Source organism: Rutilus rutilus (genome assembly GCF_951802725.1).
Source record: "Rutilus rutilus genome assembly, chromosome: 3".
In the NCBI taxonomy this organism is placed as follows: Eukaryota; Metazoa; Chordata; class Actinopteri; order Cypriniformes; family Leuciscidae; genus Rutilus; species Rutilus rutilus.
The window spans coordinates 59,016,581-59,037,625 of record NC_140211.1 but is presented as its reverse complement, the minus strand read 5'-3'; the positions used below and the strand labels follow the sequence as shown (position 1 = coordinate 59,037,625).

The 21,045-nt window shown below is 38.5% G+C and overlaps 1 protein-coding gene across 11 annotated transcripts in view; it reads right to left on the bottom strand.

The window, feature by feature from the left end:
- Nucleotides 1-21,045, bottom strand: part of camk2d1 (calcium/calmodulin-dependent protein kinase (CaM kinase) II delta 1) — a gene marked incomplete at its 3' end in the record, with an annotated part of 84,720 nt that overhangs the window by 4,431 nt on the left and 59,244 nt on the right. For 3 of the 11 annotated variants that reach the window (XM_084405759.1, XM_084405757.1, XM_084405758.1), the window contains exons 12-15: nucleotides 19,512-19,554; nucleotides 18,804-18,838; nucleotides 7,033-7,077; nucleotides 5,797-5,845 (exon numbers count right to left, since the gene is read on the bottom strand). In XM_084405759.1, coding sequence (XP_084261885.1) covers nucleotides 5,797-5,845; nucleotides 7,033-7,077; nucleotides 18,804-18,838; nucleotides 19,512-19,554 — 172 coding nt within the window. Of the gene's footprint in view, nucleotides 1-2,730; nucleotides 3,016-5,796; nucleotides 5,846-7,032; nucleotides 7,078-11,353; nucleotides 11,408-18,803; nucleotides 18,839-19,511; nucleotides 19,555-21,045 lie in introns of all 11 variants that reach the window. The other 8 variants (XM_084405752.1, XM_084405760.1, XM_084405761.1 and 5 more) reach the window with 4 other exon arrangements.

Below are 21,045 nucleotides of genomic sequence, written 5' to 3'. Positions count from 1 at the left end.
CATTATTATTATTTCTTACAACTCTGACTTTATAACTCACAATTGCGACTTTATATCACGCAATTTTGAGGAAAAAGTCAGAATTGTGAGATGAAGTCGCTTTCCCTTTTTTATTTTTTTATTCTGTGGCGGAAACAAGCTTCCATAAAATAGAAAGACGGAGTAGAGACTTCATATTGTATAAAACCCAGTTTTGCATTTTAAGGATGGCCTGTAAGAACCTTTTTATGATTCTTGCACTGAAGCCACTATCAGTAATACACTATTAATAATCTCTGATAGCGTGCTATCGTTAAAACCGTGTTTCCTATAGCAAGCTGTTTTTCAACCCAGTAGGAGTGTTGCGACACTAAACTCTACATCTCTTATAAGATGTTTAGAATATGAACTAGCGTTCCCGATGGGAAAGAGTTCACTCTTTTGAGACGGTTCTTCTCAATGAATGCTTAAAATGTGAGCAAGATGATCAAAATTGGTTTGAGATTGAAAATGTAATTTGTGTGAAAATATTATTAAGTCTGTAAACATGTTGTTTACAGGCCAGAGAAAATACTGTACCAAACACAGCAAGCTCACAGATTCTTCAGTTATTATAGATGATAAGATGTAGATGAAAAAAATCCATATTTTAAACTTTATCAACTAAAATAACTTGAGGGTGAGTAGATCTGATCATGGGGTAATTTTCATTTTTGGGTGAACTATAAGTCTGTAAACTTTCAGTCAGATTGTGGAATTGTGCTTTCTGAAATGAGTTATTCGTACTGCCACTAGAGGGCACTAATGCTCCTTAACCGTCGTATCGCTCGCCCGCACCTCAAGGGAACCTTTACAATCAAGATTAGAGACAAAACAGATGTTTGCAGAGACGCTTCAGTGCTTTAGTGACACTGACAAAATCTCGAACTCATCAAACTCTAAATAAGACAAGAAAGAGAATGGTACAGTATATGGTATTAGAGTGTGGAAAGCTTGTATTCGCTGTGTCCAACCAGGTTAATAAATTGAGGATTGGTGATTTTACTGATGCAAATGAGAAAAACAGCAACACAAGACTTGGACAACCAATGGGAGCGCAGACGAACACTGTAGTTGATCGTAAGCAAGATATGGAAGGTAATCACAGCTCATAAGGTAATCGCAAAATGGATTTTTGGGTTATACATTATGCACTACAGAATTTACAAACACTTTAGAAAGAGGAAAGCTGATAGACTGTCAAAATGGAATGGCATCTTGTTTTGTGGTCTTACACACACTAACACACACACAAACACACACACACACACACACACACACACTAACACACACAGTTGTGTTTTCATGTTTTATGGGAACTTTTGATAGACATAATGGTTTTTATACGTACACTAACCCGACCCCTACGGATCATTTAGAGACTGACAGACTAAACTGTGACAGAATTGTTTCTGATCGTGTCTAAATATAAATGCAATTCGTCATTGGGGAGCTGTGTAGATCACTTAGATATCTTTCTTTAATCTTTCATGTTAAGTTAAAAGTTAACCAGCAGCCACCACAAATAGGGGCAACAAAAGGTTTAGTTGTTTGCTTGGATCTGTCGTATAATGCTGGGCATCCACACCCACAACGAAATCTGAATCCATAAACGTAGAGTGACACACATGATTCCAGCAGATCTGGTTCGGGAAGCAGCTTTTCCATCCATTTCCATTTCCATCCTCCCCAGGAATTAAAAACATTCTTCGATAAAGAGTTCTAGACCACGACATTTTTACACATTACTGCTAAAAAAAAAAACTGTGGACGCTTGTTTCCGCTACTGAATAAAAAAAATTTAATTGCGTCTTTCTGATTTGAAATTGCGAGTTTATATCTTGCAATTCTGACTTTTTTCTTAGAATTGTGATTTAAACTTGCAATTCTGAGAAATAAAGGCAGTTCTGTGAGATATAAACTCGAAATTGTGAGTAAATTTTATAATTGTGAGCAGACTTTTTCTCAGAAATTGACTTTATAACGTGCAATTGTGAATTTATATCTCACAACTCTGATATAAACCTGCAATTCTGAGTTATTTTTCTCAGAATTGCAAGAAATTGCAATAAATAAATTGACAATTGCAAGAAAATGTCAGAATTATGAATTAGGACTTTTTTTTTGTCAGAAATTACATGCAATTGCGAATCGCAAAGACTTTTTCTTGCAAATGCGACTTTATTTCACAGAATCACAAGTTTGTATCTCACAATTCTGACATCGTAACTTTATAAATTTGAAGTGTGAAAAAAAAAAAAAGTCGCAGTTACCTTTTGGTTTATTTTATTTCGTGACAGAAACAAGCTTTCACAGAAACCTGAATCCAGCATCTAGAAATAAGATATTGCTTGGCTTAACTAACATCAGCTGAGGTCTTGTCTGTGCAAATCGCAGAAATAATAATAATAATAATAATAATGTCTGCTTAGTATATGCTTTAAGTAATTTTCAGTTAGTTACTGGTTCAGCCAATCTCATGGGAAAACGTACTATTATTAGAAGAAAAGTAAAGTAAGCATTAAGGTCCACCCTACACATACCTGTCAGCAGATCGTATGAAAACCAGATTTTACGAATTCAAACAAATGAGCCACCAATTCGCCAAAACGTATAATAAATTTGAACTGGCGTGAGATTGTGTTGGTTCAGCATTATTGTACACCAGTTTATAAGTGTGCGTTGACTCCCGGTCTCCCTCCTGTCACTTACACTGAATGGTGACGTGGTTCTGGATTAGCTGAGATCTTTTGGGAGCAGCTTTGGGAATAATGCACTGGCCACAATCGGCTGCTGAGTTGGCGTAGAGGAACGCGAAAAAGGCAGATAGGAAAACCAGCAGGTACAGAGCCAGGAGGGCTCTGAGAATGAGGTTACAGCAGACTTCTTCAGGACACATGTTTGGGAAGAACCAGGAGACGGAGGAGGAAGAGGAAGAACTAGACTCACGGGAATGAGATCGTTCACGCTTATATATTTTAGGAGACAGGCGGTAAACTGGCCCAAGGATATGGAGGATTTATTTATATGGGAAGAACATCAAGGGCAGGATAGATGGATAGATGGTTGGCAGATCAATGGATGGATGGTTGGCAAATCAATGGATGGATGGGTTGGCAAATCAATGGATGGATGGGTTGGCAGATCGATGGATGGATGGGTTGGCAGATCAATGGATGGATGGGTTGGCAGATCAATGGATGGATGGGTTGGCAGATCAATGGATGGATGGGTTGGCAGATCGATGGATGGATGGGTTGGCAAATCAATGGATGGATGGGTTGGCAGATCGATGGATGGATGGTTGGCAAATCAATGGATGGATGGGTTGGCAGATCAATGGATGGATGGATGATTGGCAAATCAATGGATGGATGGGTTGGCAGATCAATGGATGGATGGTTGGCAGATCAATGGATGGATGGGTTGGCAGATCAATGGATGGATGGGTTGGCAGATCAATGGATGGATGGGTTGGCAGATCAATGGATGGATGGGTTGGCAAATAAATGGATGGATGGGTTGGCAAATAAATGGATGGATGGGTGGCAAATCAATGGATGGATGGGTTGGCAAATCAATGGATGGATGGGTTGGCAGATCAATGGATGGATGGGTGGCAAATTAATGGATGGATGGGTTGGCAAATCAATGGATGGATGGGTTGGCAGATCAATGGATGGATGGGTTGGCAAATAAATGGATGGATGGGTTGGCAGATCAATGGATGGATGGGTTGGCAGATCAATGGATGGATGGGTTGGCAGATCAATGGATGGATGGGTTGGCAAATCAATGGATGGATGGGTTGGCAGATCAATGGATGGATGGTTGGCAGATCAATGGATGGATGGGTTGGCAGATCAATGGATGGATGGGTTGGCAGATCAATGGATGGATGGATGGCAAATCAATGGATGGATGGGTTGGCAGATCAATGGATGGATGGATGATTGGCAAATCAATGGATGGATGGGTTGGCAGATCAATGGATGGATGGATGATTGGCAAATCAATGGATGGATGGGTTGGCAGATCAATGGATGGATGGTTGGCAGATCAATGGATGGATGGGTTGGCAGATCAATGGATGGATGGTTGGCAGATCAATGGATGGATGGGTTGGCAGATCAATGGATGGATGGATGATTGGCAAATCAATGGATGGATGGGTTGGCAGATCAATGGATGGATGGTTGGCAGATCAATGGATGGATGATTGGCAAATCAATGGATGGATGGGTTGGCAGATCAATGGATGATGGTTGGCAGATCAATGGATGGATGGGTTGGCAGATCAATGGATGGATGGTTGGCAGATCAATGGATGGATGGGTTGGCAGATCAATGGATGGATGGATGATTGGCAAATCAATGGATGGATGGGTTGGCAGATCAATGGATGGATGGTTGGCAGATAAATGGATGGATGGTTGGCAGATCAATGGATGGATGGGAAAGCAATACATTTAGAAATGGATTGATAGTGGGAGGGCAAAATGCAAAAAGCAAGGAGGGGAAAATGAGTAGAAATGACATAGAAGATGAATAACAGATTTACACCCCTGAAAACAGACATGAATGAAACAAGGAATGACAAATGGAACAGAAACATCTCTGTTGTAAATACATTTATCTTTTACACTTATTTAAGGAATTTAAAAAGAGTTGTTCTTCATAGGTTTGACATCATGGCGTTTCGTTCTGAAGACACGCAAGAACCAGTGGCAAAGTTTACTGTCCATTTCAGAGCTTTGGTGGAATTTAAAATGAATAGTGATTTATTTATTTATTTATTTATTTATATCAACATGGACATATTTCTTTTTTGAGTGGTGATAATCTCTACATAGGTTTCACTTAGGTTTAACATGTATGCATTATTCATGAAAGAAGTGATTACATGATAACATCTTATTTTGGTTATGAAAATGGTCAGGTCACAAAATGAGATTTAAGATTAAGAACTGTGAGTAAGCATTTGCATGTACAAAAAAAAACTTGTTTAAGCAAAATATTTATTTGTCTGGGGTGAAATATGACAAGTTCTTGACTTTGCGCTGCTCTTGGTCATTATGGAAATGAAATCTGGCCGTTGGTGTTTAGAATCAGAATGAATAACAACTGAAAATACCATTAAATATCATGACACACACACACACACACACACACACACACACACACACACACACACACACACACACACACACACACATACACACACTCACATGACCATCTGCATTTATGTCACACAACCTAATCTACAGATATTTACACAAGGGACACGACCGTTGTTCTAGCTTCAAAGCTCACGATAGCAAAAAAGAGGAACAGAAAGTTAGAAGGCATGAAGAAGAAAGCTTAAAATATAAAGCTTCATCTCCACAGATATTCACCAACCGTAAATTATAGAGTACGGTCGGCCAAACTAATAATACATGCAGGAAACGGTTGATCAGATTCTGTATGTTTCCATTTGTACAGCATGACACAGTATATACGTACAGTGAAACGCTGCATTCAACATGTATTGCCTGAGAGAAATCGTTTAAGAATCTGTCTAATAATTGACTACTAATCTCAAAACTCGTAGCAGAAAAAAAAGGTAGGAAAGATCAGCAGCATTTTTTTTAAACGAACCCTAAAGTTTTTAAGCAAAAACGTCAATGTTTCATGTGTGAGAACGACTCTTCTACTGTTCACTAAAGAGGTGAATCTGAATATAAAGTAAAGCAAGAACAGGCTGCTGATCTGAAGTCTGTGTTCGGTTCACTGTACCTTTAATGTCCTCATCCTCAATTGTGGTGTTGGCACTTTCTGATGATTCCTGAGAGAGAACAAACACATGAATGAAGGAAGGAAGATATATAAATACATAGGCTCATGTTAAATGAGAAGTAAAAACAGTCAGAGAAGTGATTAACCCCCTTTCAGAAGGTTAAAAACCGAGCGACTTGATACGTTTTATTAAAATTGGTCTGAATAGAACAGAAAGTGTGTATATTGTGATGACATTTGGAGATTATGTGGAATTGTGTTTCATCTAACCGAGCAAGAACAGTGTATTTCTACTGTATAAAGTGAACTAAACTGAGACAAACATTTGAAGAAAACCTCAGTTGAAACACACAGAGATAAACACAAGTATGACGGAGACAGTGAATTGTTTGAACATTTCTGGATTTCGGCATTTATTACTTATTAAATGTGGTCTGATCTTAATTGAGCTTGGGTATTAATGTGCGTTTTGTTTTATTTATTAATTGGGAGTATTATGAAAGGGCAGGGCACCTGTGCAAGAATCTTTTGTAACATTATAAATGTCTTTACTGTCACTTTTTATCAATTTAATGCGTCCTTGATGAATAAAAGTATTAATTTATTTCATTTCTTTCCAAAAAAAATAAAATAATAATAATCTTACTGACCCCAAACTTTTGAACGGTAGTGTTTAATGTTACAAAAGCTTTCCATTTCAGCTGTTCTTTTGAACTTTCTATTCATCAAATAATCCTGAATAAATGTACACAACTGTTTTCAACATTGATAATAATCATAAATGTTTCTTGAGCAGCAAATCATCATATTAGAGTGATTTCTGAATGATCATGTGTAATGATGAGTAAATTATGTTGTAATGATGTAAAATGCTGAAAATTCAGTTTGATCACAGGAATAAATTACATTTTAAAATATATTCAAATAGAAAACAGTTATTTTAAATTGTATTAATAGCTGTTTTTTAATTAAATAAATGCAGCCTTGGTGCCAGAAGAGACTTATTTTGAAAAATAAAATAAAAATCTTATAGCGATCCCAAACTTTTGAACGGCAGTGTATATATATATATATATATATATATATATATATATATATATATATATATATATATATATATTATTAACTTTACAAACTGAATCATTTTTATTGACAGCTATCGTCTGACTGTGATAATAGACAACATTCATCACATTTATAGCCCTTTAATCTTAATATTTCAAGATCACTTAATACCTTGTTTCCATCAGTGGGATTGTGGATTACAGTAGTTTGAGGCTCCTGATAAAGAAGTGCGTAGAGATAGAAAGAAGGATAAAACAGAATAACAAGAGGTCAGAATCAGTAGCAGAGAGATGAAGAGTTAAAGGACACCAAGACTCTTTCCAGAAATATGACACAAAATGTGGCCTGAAACGTTTTAAACCTTTAGAAAAGGCCAAACAAAGAGCTGTTTTATACAGGGCTGTTCTTACAATATTCTTTACCGTTAACAGAAACATTAGCAAAATCTGTGCAAACTGAATGACATTATTTCCTTGCAAGCTGATAATGCTTCTCAGGTGTTACAATGTAAACTGATTGTAATGTGGGACACGGCTATATTTATTATGTTAAAACTATCTATACTTCATGCTAGGTAAATGTATTATGGTAGATGATTTATACATAAGATAATGCCTGTAATGTTAAAAAAATTAGGCATCAAAGTGCACCATATTCATAGAAAGTGTTTACTGAAGAACATCAGCAGTAATAATGAGCAGAAATATCAAAAATAATAATTCAGCTGATGTTCAAAAAAGCAATAATTAAATATTTGAAGTCAGGATCATCCTTAATTCAAGTTTTTGACCTGTAGTAAATCAACTGCTCATTTATGGATATTAACTATGCTTTTGGATATTATAAAGTAAGTTTCTCTAGCAAAGCTTGGTGGACTTTAGGAAGGAAGAAGAGCGCAGTGCTTTAGACAGTTAGTCATGTAATTGTGAGATGAGAATATGAGTAATTAATACAGAACATCTTCACTAGAGCAACACTACAGGATATCAGCCGGAACAAGCATGCAGGAAACTGAATTAAAAGTGAATTAACTAATCGTTCAAATGACTGAGTTGAAAAGACCATTTTGTTGTGTTTTGATTATTAAAATTCTCATTTTTATCACAATCATGTTGAAGCAATTGTCAACAGAAACGCACAAAGAAGTGAGAAGAGCAGGTTTTGATTGAAAGGCAAGCTGTGTGTTTTTGAAAATACCAAAGTGTAAAAATAGACTGTAAAATAGAGGCCAAAATACAGCGTTGGTATGAAGAAATGTTCCGTTCTGATATTTTACAGGTTTTTTACACATATTTGGAATTATGCATTGTGTTGTCCTTTGGGTTAGAGCTAAAGAAAATATCTGTAAACTTAACAGATAATGTATGGCAGACAATTACCTATAACTTTTATTTTTTCTACTGATTTCCATCTCATACAATGTATACCCAATGATAAAAAAGGTAGACTGATATAACTGATATATCAGTCAAAATACTTGGATAAACTTGACTGAATTTATGTTACTCATTCTTAGCTTATCAACTTAAATGCTTTTGATGTTACTAGCTTGTGCTTAAATGACATTAGATTTGTAGACACATATGAATTGTACATAATATATACATAAATTCCTTTAGAAAACAATTATTGTAATTGATGAGTTCATGAAGGAAACACAGGCGTCCAGCATTTCATGTTTAAAAGCGTCCCAGAATGCACCTTGAGAAGCAGTTTGAGAAAAGAACAGACTGAGCGAGAGCTGCAATCTAAATAAAGAATGGCTGAATTCAATTCTAATACTTTCATTTGTGATTTTTTACAGAGATTTGATGAATTCACTGTTATTCTAAAATGAGGTTCTATTTTAGAAAACGTGACCCAGACAGCAACAGTGTCGGCCCAGATCCGGCCCACATCTGATACACGTGGATTCAACACGACCCAGATCCGGCCCACATCTGATACACGTGGATTCAACACGGCCCAGATCCGGCCCACATCTGATACACGTGGATTCAACACGACCCAGATCCGGCCCACATCTGATACACGTGGATTCAACACGGCCCAGATCCGGCCCACATCTGATACACGTGGATTCAACACGGCCCAGATCCGGCCCACATCTGATACACGTGGATTCAACACGGCCCAGATCCGGCCCACATCTGATACACGTGGATTCAACACGACCCAGATCCGGCCCACATCTGATACACGTGGATTCAACACGGCCCAGATCCGGCCACACATCTGATACACGTGGATTCAACACGGCCCAGAATCCGGCCCACATCTGATACACGTGGATTCAACACGGCCCAGATCCGGCCCACATCTGATACACGTGGATTCAACACGGCCCAGATCCGGCCCACATCTGATACACGTGGATTCAACACGACCCAGATCCGGCCCACATCTGATACACGTGGATTCAACACGGCCCAGATCCGGCCCACATCTGATACACGTGGATTCAACACGGCCCAGATCCGGCCCACATCTGATACATGTGGATTCAACACGGCCCAGAATCCGGCCCACATCTGATACACGTGGATTCAACACGGCCCAGATCCGGCCCACATCTGATACACGTGGATTCAACACGGCCCAGATCCGGCCCACATCTGATACACGTGGATTCCACACGGCCCAGATCCGGCCCACATCTGATACACGTGGATTCAACACGGCCCAGATCCGGCCCACATCTGATACACGTGGATTCAACACGGCCCAGATCCGGCCCACATCTGATACACGTGGATTCAACACGGCCCAGATCCGGCCCACATCTGATACACGTGGATTCCACGCGACCAAGATCCGGCCCACATCTGATATATGTGTTATCCACATGTTCCAGATGTGGGCTGGATCTGGGCCAACACTATGTTGCTGTCTGGGATGGCTCATTTAATTTACTATACGGTTGCTAGGATGCTCTAAATGGTTACTAGGGCATGGCTAGACATTTTTCAGAATGATACCAAAAGTCTACTGAGAGCTGGGTTGAAAGAGACAACCCCAGTATCTCTACAATGTTCTGATCCAGAGATATCCATCTCATTCTTATTCAATGGGAGTCTATGGGGTGGTTTCTAAGGTGCTGGAACTGGTTGCTATTGGCTGCTTGCTAGGCTGAGTGACATAAGCTAACTCCCAAGTCTCTACGACCTTCTGAAGCGGAGATATGATGTCACAAAGTTCTGTCCAATGTTAAGTCTATGGGATTTTTCCCATGGAAAATCTTAAGCCTGATCGCTTCTAAAACTCAGTGTTGTCCTCGATAAGCAGCATGATTTGAGAACTCATTATTTGGTGCGGGATGAGTTAGGTGTCGAAATTTGTACGTAAGGAAGAAGAAGAATTGGTATTCGCTTCACAAGCACCACTAATATATCAAGAATAATTAATTAGAAATAATAATAAATGAGTTAGTATGTGTGAAAAAATTTTAACTGGTAGTGTAGGAAATGTCTAGAACAAAAAAACTCACCAATGGGTCCAGCATTTATCAATACAGCCATACAAAATAAACTGTTGACTATATCTTCACACTCTTAACTTGTATGTTCAGTGATGCGTGTTGGTTAGTTCATGTATGCACTAGGAAAGAATCCTCAGTTAGCAAACACACGAGTACCGGACAAACGCTATACGCTATCACTCAGCACCATATGAAATGGACCTTCCAAAATTTTAAGAACATAAAAAGGTTCAAAACTCTTATGAAACCCCGTACTAAATTATTCGTACGTCAAATTCACGAACAGGTGGAGAAAATCATGTATGTTGCATTCAAACAATTCAATAGTACTCAAGTCCACTGTACAAATTTATGTCATGGCAACGATTGCTTGACATATTAAATAGGCCACACTTGAAATCAAAATAAATACATAAATACATAGTCGCACTTTCAAGAAGACATTGGTAATTATTTGACTGACTGCATTATCTTAAAGTCCCCCTGTGATGAAAATCAAGTGTTTAATGTTGTTTATGTGTCTATGTGGTGTTTTTAATCTGCTTTAAGACAAACCATGTGTAAATTCGACACCATTGCTGAGTATTTCCTCCTTAAAACTGCAGTGAACCAAAGACGCTTTGAAATCGCTGGTGTTTCTGACGTCACAAACTACCTTGTAACCAATCAGATCAACGTGTGATCGTCAACCAGTGGATCTCTGAGCTGAGTGAGTGAGTGGAGGCGGGGCTCATTTGCATATTCATAGAACCGCGCATACTAAATGAGGCAAGGGTGTCGAGTTACATTCAAGATATTTTAAGGCATGAGGAAAACATTTAAATATGTCATTTTTCATCAAAGATGAGTTTGATAAAATTATTGACTACAGGGGGACTTTAATGCAGGATTTTACACAAGTGAGCGTGAATTGAACAGAGAAAGGCAGTTCTAACAAAGAAAAAAGGTAACATTAAAAATGAGAAATGTGAAGCCAACGGGAAGAAAAAGCAAACAGTCATACAGACAAAGTACCAGAGCAGGAGAGGGTTCTTTAGGGCTGCTGATTACGCTGGTTTTGTTGTTGATCTATAGGTGGACAGAGGCAGACAAGCAAAGCTTTAGACCAGCAAATCATTGAAATTACACAGCTTGCATTACCTGGATGTTGAAGGAATAGTTAATTAGCATATTTTATCAAAATGACAACAATTAACTATTCCTCAACTACAGCAAAATGGACTGTCAAATAACCAGATGGCAACTGTCTTTTATGCAAAAGGACATTTTACACAATGCACAAACTTCTGACTGAATTATGCTGTGTAAACCAGAAGTTATTTAAAAGCCACAAAAGTTTATCAGGCATAAATGTGTGACTCTGAGAAAGAAAAAATCCTGTAGATGAGTTTCATATACAGTTAATTCACAGGATCATTAAACAGCATGAAGCAGCAAAGACTTTTCATTGGCATCAAATGATGCCTCTCTTCCCTTTAGGCACTTATTATGTTTTTCTTTTATTATACATGTGTTTTTGAGACAAACAGACCAATTAAATACAAACAGTGTTCCCTACAGAGACTGAAATCAAACTGAATTGAAGGTAATCCTGAATATAATATTTCAGCTTCAGTAATAATCATGTCACTGCTCGTTTCAATCTTGTTATGCTAATTAAAGTGCCCATATTATGCTGTCGGGATCAATAAAAAACAAATCAGAAAACCACAGAGGATTTGAAGCAGACATGTAATACATTTTGCAGGCATTAAGCTTGGATCCTTATGATATTAAAACATGGATGTTCTACACAGTTAGAGGAGGTCAAATGTTAATGCCACTTTTTGCATTCAAAACCGATAATCTTCTTATAATGTGTCATTGACTACAAATATGTTTATAACATTTCAGGTTGAGCTGTTATAACTTGCAATGTTTTCAAGTAAAATACACAGTTCTACAAAAAAGATGAAGGGTGGGCTCATATACATATAGAGCTGGAAAAGTGTGCAGTCTACATATAAACACTGAACTTTTAGAATTAAGTGAATAATGCTATTGTTATACATCACAACCGCTGCAGAGTTAGGCTTCCTTTTCTTTTTTTCTTTTAAATGAAACCTTATTATCGCCATGCTACTAGATAATGATGCATTTCTCATTGTGCCAATGCTACTGCATAATTGACTGAAATGGAGCAAAACATCTAGCAACAATAATCTTATTATCCTCTCATTCATGAAAAGGAAAGATATGATCACAGCATATACAATAGGAAAAACATGTTATAAACAAAGCTCTGTTACTTCCCTTTCAATGTTGTAGACAAGAGTTGATACTATGGGGATGCTATCAGCGAGACCGGTGTCTGAAACACGTGTAAACACATGCCAAGAAATCATTGGCAGACGGCAGTTCATGACGTCACACGAGAGTATAAAAGGGTGCCTGTAATACACGTCATCAGCTTTTTTTGTCTTCAGGAGCCGCTGTACTGACGGATCATGCTACCTATCAGATTGTGCTACCAACAATATATTTGCATTGTTTTAAGGGTAGATTTAGGATAGGGGTAGGTATGGACAGGTAGGTTTAGGGTAGGGATAGGTATGGACAGGTAGGTTTAGGGTAGGGATGGGTATGGACGGGTAGATTTAGGGTATGGATGGGTATGGACAGGTAGGTTTAGGGTATGGATGGGTATGGACAGGTAGGTTTAGGGTAGGGATAGGTATGGACAGGTAGGTTTAGGATAGGGATGGGTATGGACGGGTAGATTTAGGGTATGGGTGGGTATGGACAGGTAGGTTTAGGGTATGGATGGGTATGGACAGGTAGGTTTAGGATAGGGATAGGTATGGACAGGTAGGTTTAGGGTAGGGATGGGTATGGACAGGTAGGTTTAGGGTAGGGATAGGTATGGACAGGTAGGTTTAGGATAGGGATGGGTATGGACGGGTAGATTTAGGGTATGGATGGGTATGGACAGGTAGGTTTAGGGTAGGGATAGGTATGGACAGGTAGGTTTAGGATAGGGATGGGTATGGACGGGTAGATTTAGGGTATGGGTGGGTATGGACAGGTAGGTTTAGGGTATGTATGGGTATGGACAGGTAGGTTTAGGATAGGGATAGGTATGGACAGGTAGGTTTAGGGTAGGGATGGGTATGGACAGGTAGGTTTATGGTAGGGATAGGTATGGACAGGTAGGTTTAGGGTAGGGATAGGCAGGGGCGTAATTTGTGGGGGGGAGATAACCCCCCCAATATTTATACCATGATCACATGAAAAATATGCAGAACAATTTTTTTAACTATATTAAACATTACAACCCCCCCAATGTTCAAACCAAATCTACGCCCTTGGGGATAGGTATGGACAGGTAGGTTTAGGATAGGGATAGGTATGGACAGGTAGGGTTAGGGTAGGGTTAGGTATGGACAGGTAGGTTTAGGGTAGGGATGGGCAAGGACAGGTAGTTTTAAGGTAGGGATAGGTATGAATGTTATGGACACATTTTTCGCTATTGATTTGTGCTACCTATCTGTTTTAATAGCAGAATCTGGGGTAGCACAATCTGAGCGGGTAGCACAAATCATCAGAACACTGGCTCTTGAGGGAGTTTAATGCATTCTTTGTGACGAGTTTGCTGTGGAAAGCTCCAGCCATGCTTGACTCTCTTGAGGAATGCATCTACACCTCGCAGTTCGGGTCCCAAGGCTGCCGCGGGGTGGGATCGACAGCTGGGTTTGTAGGTGGAATGTGGGCGGAGTCTGACCAGAAGTTTTTCCACGATGTTCAAGCCTGGTCGCCTCCTCTGCTTACCATCTTGTGGCTCATGGCAAGGCATATGGGGAGGCAAAACAGGCTTGTGTACTTTGCAATTCCACTCAGCAGTACTGCCAGAAGGTGCTATCTATTCTGGTCTAGAGCAATGCTGTAGCTCATTTTGATTTGAAAGCAACCATTTGAAAGCAACCATTACCAAATCAGAACATGAATGGAGCAGGTATTTGGTAGGGAAAAACAGAAATCTGGAACTGCTCTTTCTGGTCCTTGTTTCATTTTGAAAACTGAGCAGTGATTGATTATGCATGCCGGCATATGTAGATGCAGGATTTAAGTAGAGCTGAAGCTCCCCTGTGGTTTCCCTAGGGGTTGAGTTTCATGACAAGAGTCTATGGCAATTATATTATGCCGCTTTCCTGTTTGCATCCCTTCTGATGAACTTGAGGGTTGCATTCTCCCCCTGGAAGTAGAGGTAATATCGAAGGTCATAATTGATATTCTCCCTTTGGTAGGCTACTCCCTAAGGGCTTTGACATATCTGAGCCATTTTTTTCTTAGATCTCTGCTCTTGAGGCCTTATAAGGCTGACGCCTGTCCCACATGGGAGGGAGGATGATTGTAAAGGCAGGGACTTCCCTTGCTATAGAGCTGTATATTTGTAAAACTGTAAATAACTGTAAATTTGTAATCTTCTTGGGTATCTTCTACAATTGAAAGATATTGGCTTAGGGAGTGGCGCCACTATACAGTCTATATGAGTCAATTTGGATGCGCCTTTGGGGTTGACACACTCTGACAACGGCTAAGTAATACCTAGGGTCAATTTATGCTATGCCCATTATTTTAGTGCATATTCAAAGCTTACTAAGGCAGGCATTCCCACAGCATGGCGTAGTGGGAATTGGTTCCCCATAGCGTCAGCTCTGTGACACAGAGTCGAAGTTCCACTTCCAAAGTTAACCCTGTTTCCCTGAGAAGGATGCAATCATGCCTAGGGCTTGCCTGAATGTTTACTTCAGACAAAAGAGTTGATGACGTGTATTACAAGCACCCTTTTTGTACTCACAGGCGCACAATTATATATTTATTATTTTGTTTAGATTCTATAATAATTATGCGGACATTTAAATCCAGAAAGTGAGCAATATGCAATGTCAATTGGACAGATTTAGCCATTTTAATAAAAATCCCCAACTAATTTTAATCCTTGCTTGCAGTAGACAGTATACAGTAGACAGTAATAATACAGCCTACACTTGCCACAGTGATTGACTGAATTATAGGCTGGTGATTGACGGCTTTGTATGACAGCTTGGCCAAAATTATGTCTGCCCAATTCGGCATGTTTCATTGCGTTTTCACAAATGAAACAATTGAAGCACTGATCAGATTTACACCACTGGCTCATGTGATAACTGTAAATTTGTAATACCCTCACAGGACAAAGTCTCAGTCTCCTGTGACTCAAAGGTAGGCAACCTAACATCAGTCACAAAAAAAACCTGGCTGTGAGCAAAATCCATAAAGAATGGGCTCACCAATAAGCCCTGTAAAGCATTCCTCTTGAGGGATGTCAAAGCCAACAACAAAACCCTCTTAAGTGTCATAATTCTGTCTGAAGCTGACTCGAGTGGTTCGAATGGAGGCCCTGTTAAACCTTCTAGGACTACAGGTCTACTTCCAGAAGGAACACAAGCAGGATACAACGGTTTCAGCAGTCTAATCCCACACATGAAACGAGAAACAAGTGAATGCCAACCCAAAGAAACAAACTCAACTGGTGCATATTCAGCAGCAATTGCCTCTAACATACACTTTGTAGTAGTTGTCTTAGTGTTGATGTCACTGTTATGTCACAGTGTAGTTATGGTTGTGCCCACAGAACAACACTCCTAAAGCAACACCAGCACTGAACTGGATCCAGATTGTGCTCTCTGCACCATGACACAAATAGCCACCACTTGAAAGCATAGAGACTCCTTATAGAAGGACCTCTTGAATTCAAATTGGTCTCCATAATCTCTGTAGAAAGACCAGAGAAACTAATCAAAGATCTCCGTTAAAAGGACAAACCCAAAGTTTCCACAAGCCACATGGTGCCCAGGCTTGGAAAAGTTGATGTACTCTGATTCATTGGGATGTCATACAAGTGACCAAAAGGGGCGCTGGGGTAGTTTATATACGTGGCAACGTGCATATTGTCCATCCTGATAATGTCAGAAAGGAAGGAAAACCTTAGAAATCTGTGCCCCAACCTACTGACGAGGCATTTGTTGAAAATGTTTTGATTGTATTTAGGATTTTTCAAACATTTGAACTAAAATAATCTGAAAATGTCTTTAATTACTCATTGTTACAGTTCTGATGCTCCCGGCCATATTTGCATAACTCCTCATCATGCCTCTTTTGTGTGTGGCCCCTAAACTGCTGCTTGCAGCTATATTTACTTTTAATTACTTTCAAAATACAATTTTGACTGTATAGCCAGATGGGGAACTGGCCCCGAAATTGGGTGTAGACTGGTTACGTAAGTTTTCATACCTTACAGATTTCCATATCACTGCGTAATGTATTAATAATTCCAACTTGCAACTGCTAAAATATACACTGGAACACGGTTCCAAAACTCATCTAAAGCCGAGTGCACACTGTACGATTTTGGCAAATTTTGCAAATCCTAAAATATTCCTAGACTAAAATCTGAAGTCTTTGATCGTTAGTTTGACATGTTCACCAACAGCCGATTAATGACCGTTGCGATCAAATTTGAGATTTGACTCACAGTCCTGCAGTGATTCTCCAATGAGGACTGTCAAATTGTCTTAATTTTTCAAGACAAGCCATGACCAAAATGAACGTTAGAGATTTCTTTGTAGCCTCCATTTCAATCCCTAACAGAGATCCTACAGTGTGACATGACTTACAGCGAGGATCACGTTCGTACAATCTGACAAGCAACAATCGTAAAAGTAGACTAATATTTAAAAAATCGTACAGTGTGCACCTGGCTTAAGACTCATTAAGCACAGATTTCACAGGTTCTGAAAGGCACGACACATGTGTTAGGTGATGTTAGTGTCTATAAGCTAGAGAGAGAGCAGTGCATTAGAGAGTGAGAGATAAAGATAAGGTTATTCAGTGACCCCGAATGCCTGACCTCAAGAACAGAAGAGTCTGAACTATTTCTGAACTGAACATTTTTGTATTATGTTAAAGTCCCCCTGTGGTGAAAATCCAGCGTTTAATGTTGTTTATGTGTCTATGTGGTGTTTTTAATATGCTTTAAGACAAACCATGTGTAAATTCATAAGTCGACACCATTGCTGAGTATTTCCTCCTTAAAACTGCAGTGAACCAAAGACAGTCTCAAACACACGCTTTGAAATCGCTGGTGTTTCTGACGTCACAAACTACCTTGTAACCAATCAGATCAACGTGTGATCGTCAACCAGTGGATCTCTGAGCTGAGTGAGTGAGTGGAGGCGGGGCTCATTTGCATATTCATAGAACCGCGCATACTAAATGAGGCAAGGTCAAGATATTTTAAGGCATTTAAGGAAAAAACATTTATATGTCATTTTAGTGATCAAAGATGAGTTTTAAGGGATACAATTATTGACTACATGGGGGACTTTAATAATAAGAATACTGCACCAAATAAGTATGTAGACAAAGAGAACTGTTTATAAAGAGATATACTGTATATACATATACATTGTTCGACCAGACCGAACTGTTTTCTATATATATATATATAAAAATATAGGTTATATGTGTTTGCGCACGATATCAGGAAGCAACGTAATACGCGCGTGCCGATAGAACGGTGAGGGTGGTGCGCAAATCGAGTTAATTCTGCTAGTTTTACTGAGATATCTTATCCTGTGTGACATGGCCATTAATATTACAGATTAGGACTTAAGTCATGGTCTTTAGCCACAAAACACCGTCGTCATGCATATGAACGGCCAGAACACATTAAAGGTTTTCTATTTTCAGTTAAAACGGTGTCGTGTTAGCGGCCCCTAAGTTAATAACTAATGATCTTTGCAATGGATGTGAATCAATCAATCAAAACTAACTTTATCTGGACAATAACTTTATTCTAGAGCTGCTGTAAAGCCAAAACAATCTGTTACTGTAATCTCCTATTCTCACTGTAAAGCTGCTGTGAAACGGTCTATATTGTTAAAGCGCTGTATAAATGAAGGTGACTTGACTTGACTTTTGCAATGGTATTTTCTAAGGCATTTTAACAGTTTGGTTACTAACTGGCCCAAGTCAAAACAGCTCAACCCCAAGTCTCTGTGAGACGTATTAGATAAATGCTGGTCTCTAGATGCAGCTCGAGTCTCTCCTATAGTCTAGCTCAGGGGTGTAGCAACCATTATAACTGGGGGACATGGGCCCTTTACTTTCAGAAATGTATTAAGGAAAAAAAAATCTGGTATCTGGTAATATCTCTTTAAAATGACAATTTTATAACCAAACAGAAGCATCAGCTTCTATGATCCTGACGCAAATCAGTTGTAAGTACTAATGGGTGGAAGTTAAGACACCGAAATAATACTCACAAATCCAGTTGATAATGTTTTTACTATTCAGATCATTCCTACCTATTCACCCGTTTAATCATACACCAGGCAAACACACATATGTGTCAAAGTTTAATACTTAGGTTTATTTAACTTACTTTAACACCATCAGGCTTCTTGTATGGATTCTTGCCTGTTGAGTGAAACGCAAAAATTAATGTGAACATAAAGAGGGATAAAAAGAGGAAAGGATTCGGGGGAAAATAGTCTAAAATAAGAATCCACAGTTTTAATCACTGTGCGTTACGCATTCATGATCCACTGGCTTCGAAATCAAAACCTCTGAATGAATCGTAATCAAAGATTTGCATAATATAATGAAATATGATTGAGAAGCATATGAAATATTTATTTGTGTCAGTAGAGTTAAAAAACTGACTTTGTAATAAGACACTGAAAAGGGAAATGCTACTCAAAAGTCACAATTTGATTGGAAAAAAGTATATATTGTGATTATTTTGATACATATCGTGATTGCAATTTGAAGCGTGATGATACATATAATGTTGCTGCTTTGATATCAAAAGCTATTAGCACAATAAGGCAAAAACCACACTGAAATAACCCATCCACTTGGAAATATACAGTGCATGGACACTACAATTTTATTTCATTAAATCCTAGACCTTAAATCAACTAATCTTGCAGCCCAACTCCAATTAAAACTATTAAATCTTCTATCAGATTTGACATGTTTTACAACTTCTGAAGCATAAAAAGAGCATAACTCCAAATTCTTTACATGATTCAATGAATAAACAACTATTAAATAGCAAATGTACAGTAAAGTGAAGAGAGTTTCTTACTTGAGAAGTTTCGTGTAGCGAGCATGGTCGTGAGGATCGCACCCTAAAACAGTCCGAGAGAACAGAGAGGAAAAGCTCAACTCGACCGTGAGTCTCGGACACTGTGTAACACATTAGTCAACGCTAGTGGATAACAATTAATCCAGCCTCTTAGAGCATGTCATGTTTGAGAATCATGCCATTCAGGCTATCGCACCAAATATGAAACAAAAATGTACATGATTTATTTACCTAATGTTTCTGATCTTCATTATCTTTCATCGAAATTTAACCCTTACCCTCCAAACATCTCTTTTAGTGACTTTCTTTTCACAATTCTATTCATTTCTATTGGCTCACAGCCAACCCCACACTGTTTTCTCAATTAATATCCTGATTCGCATGGATATACATCAGATTATGGAAGCAAAATGGCTTGCCATTTCAAGATGACTTTAAAGTCTCTTTCAACCTTAACTTAACCCTAACTTTAACTTAACTTTAACTTTAAAGTTGTCATGATGTTAATGTCATGGTATTGTTTGAAGGACCCTGGAGTGGTTATGATTAGTCAGCATTGATGACAAACTTTGAAGTTGGCTTGACAAAAGCCTTGTCTGAAAATTTGAAGTAACTTTGAAAAGCTTTTAGTCAAAATGTTAACTTTTTCTAGGACATTGCTAACATGATTTAGCATGTTGCTAGCATGATTCGAGCACGATTACCACATTGCTAGCATGTTTTAACATGGTTTTAGCATGTTGCTAGCATGATTTAACACATTGATAACACGTTTTAACATGTTGCTAACATGATTTAGCACTGTGTTAGCATGTTTCTAACATGATTTAACACATTGTTAGGATATTTTAACATTTCGCTAGCATTATTTCGTATGGTGCTAGCATGTTTCTAGCATGATTTAGCACATTGACAACACGTTTTAACATGTTGCTAACATGATTTACCACATTGCTAGCATGTTTTAACATGTTGCTAACATGATTTAGCACTGTGTTAGCCTGTTTCTAACATGATTTAACACATTGTTAGGATATTTTAGCATTTCATTAGCATTATTTAGTATGGTGCTAGCATGTTGCTAGCATGATTTAGCACATTGATAACATGTTTTAACATGTTGCTAACATGATTTAGCACTGTGTTAGCATGTTTCTAACATGATTTAACACATTGTTAGGATATTTTAACATTTCGCTAGCATTATTTCGTATGGTGCTAGCATGTTGCTAACATGATTTAGCACATTGATAACACGTTTTAACATGTTGCTAACATGATTTAGCACTGTGTTAGCATGTTTCTAACATGATTTAACACATTGTTAGGAGATTTTAACATTTCGCTAGCATTATTTCGTATGGTGCTAGCATGTTTCTAGCATGATTTAGCACATTGACAACACGTTTTAACATGTTGCTAACATGATTTACCACTGTGTTAGCCTGTTTCTAACATGATTTAACACATTGTTAGGATATTTTAACATTTCGCTAGCATTATTTCGTATGGTGCTAGCATGTTGCTAGCATGA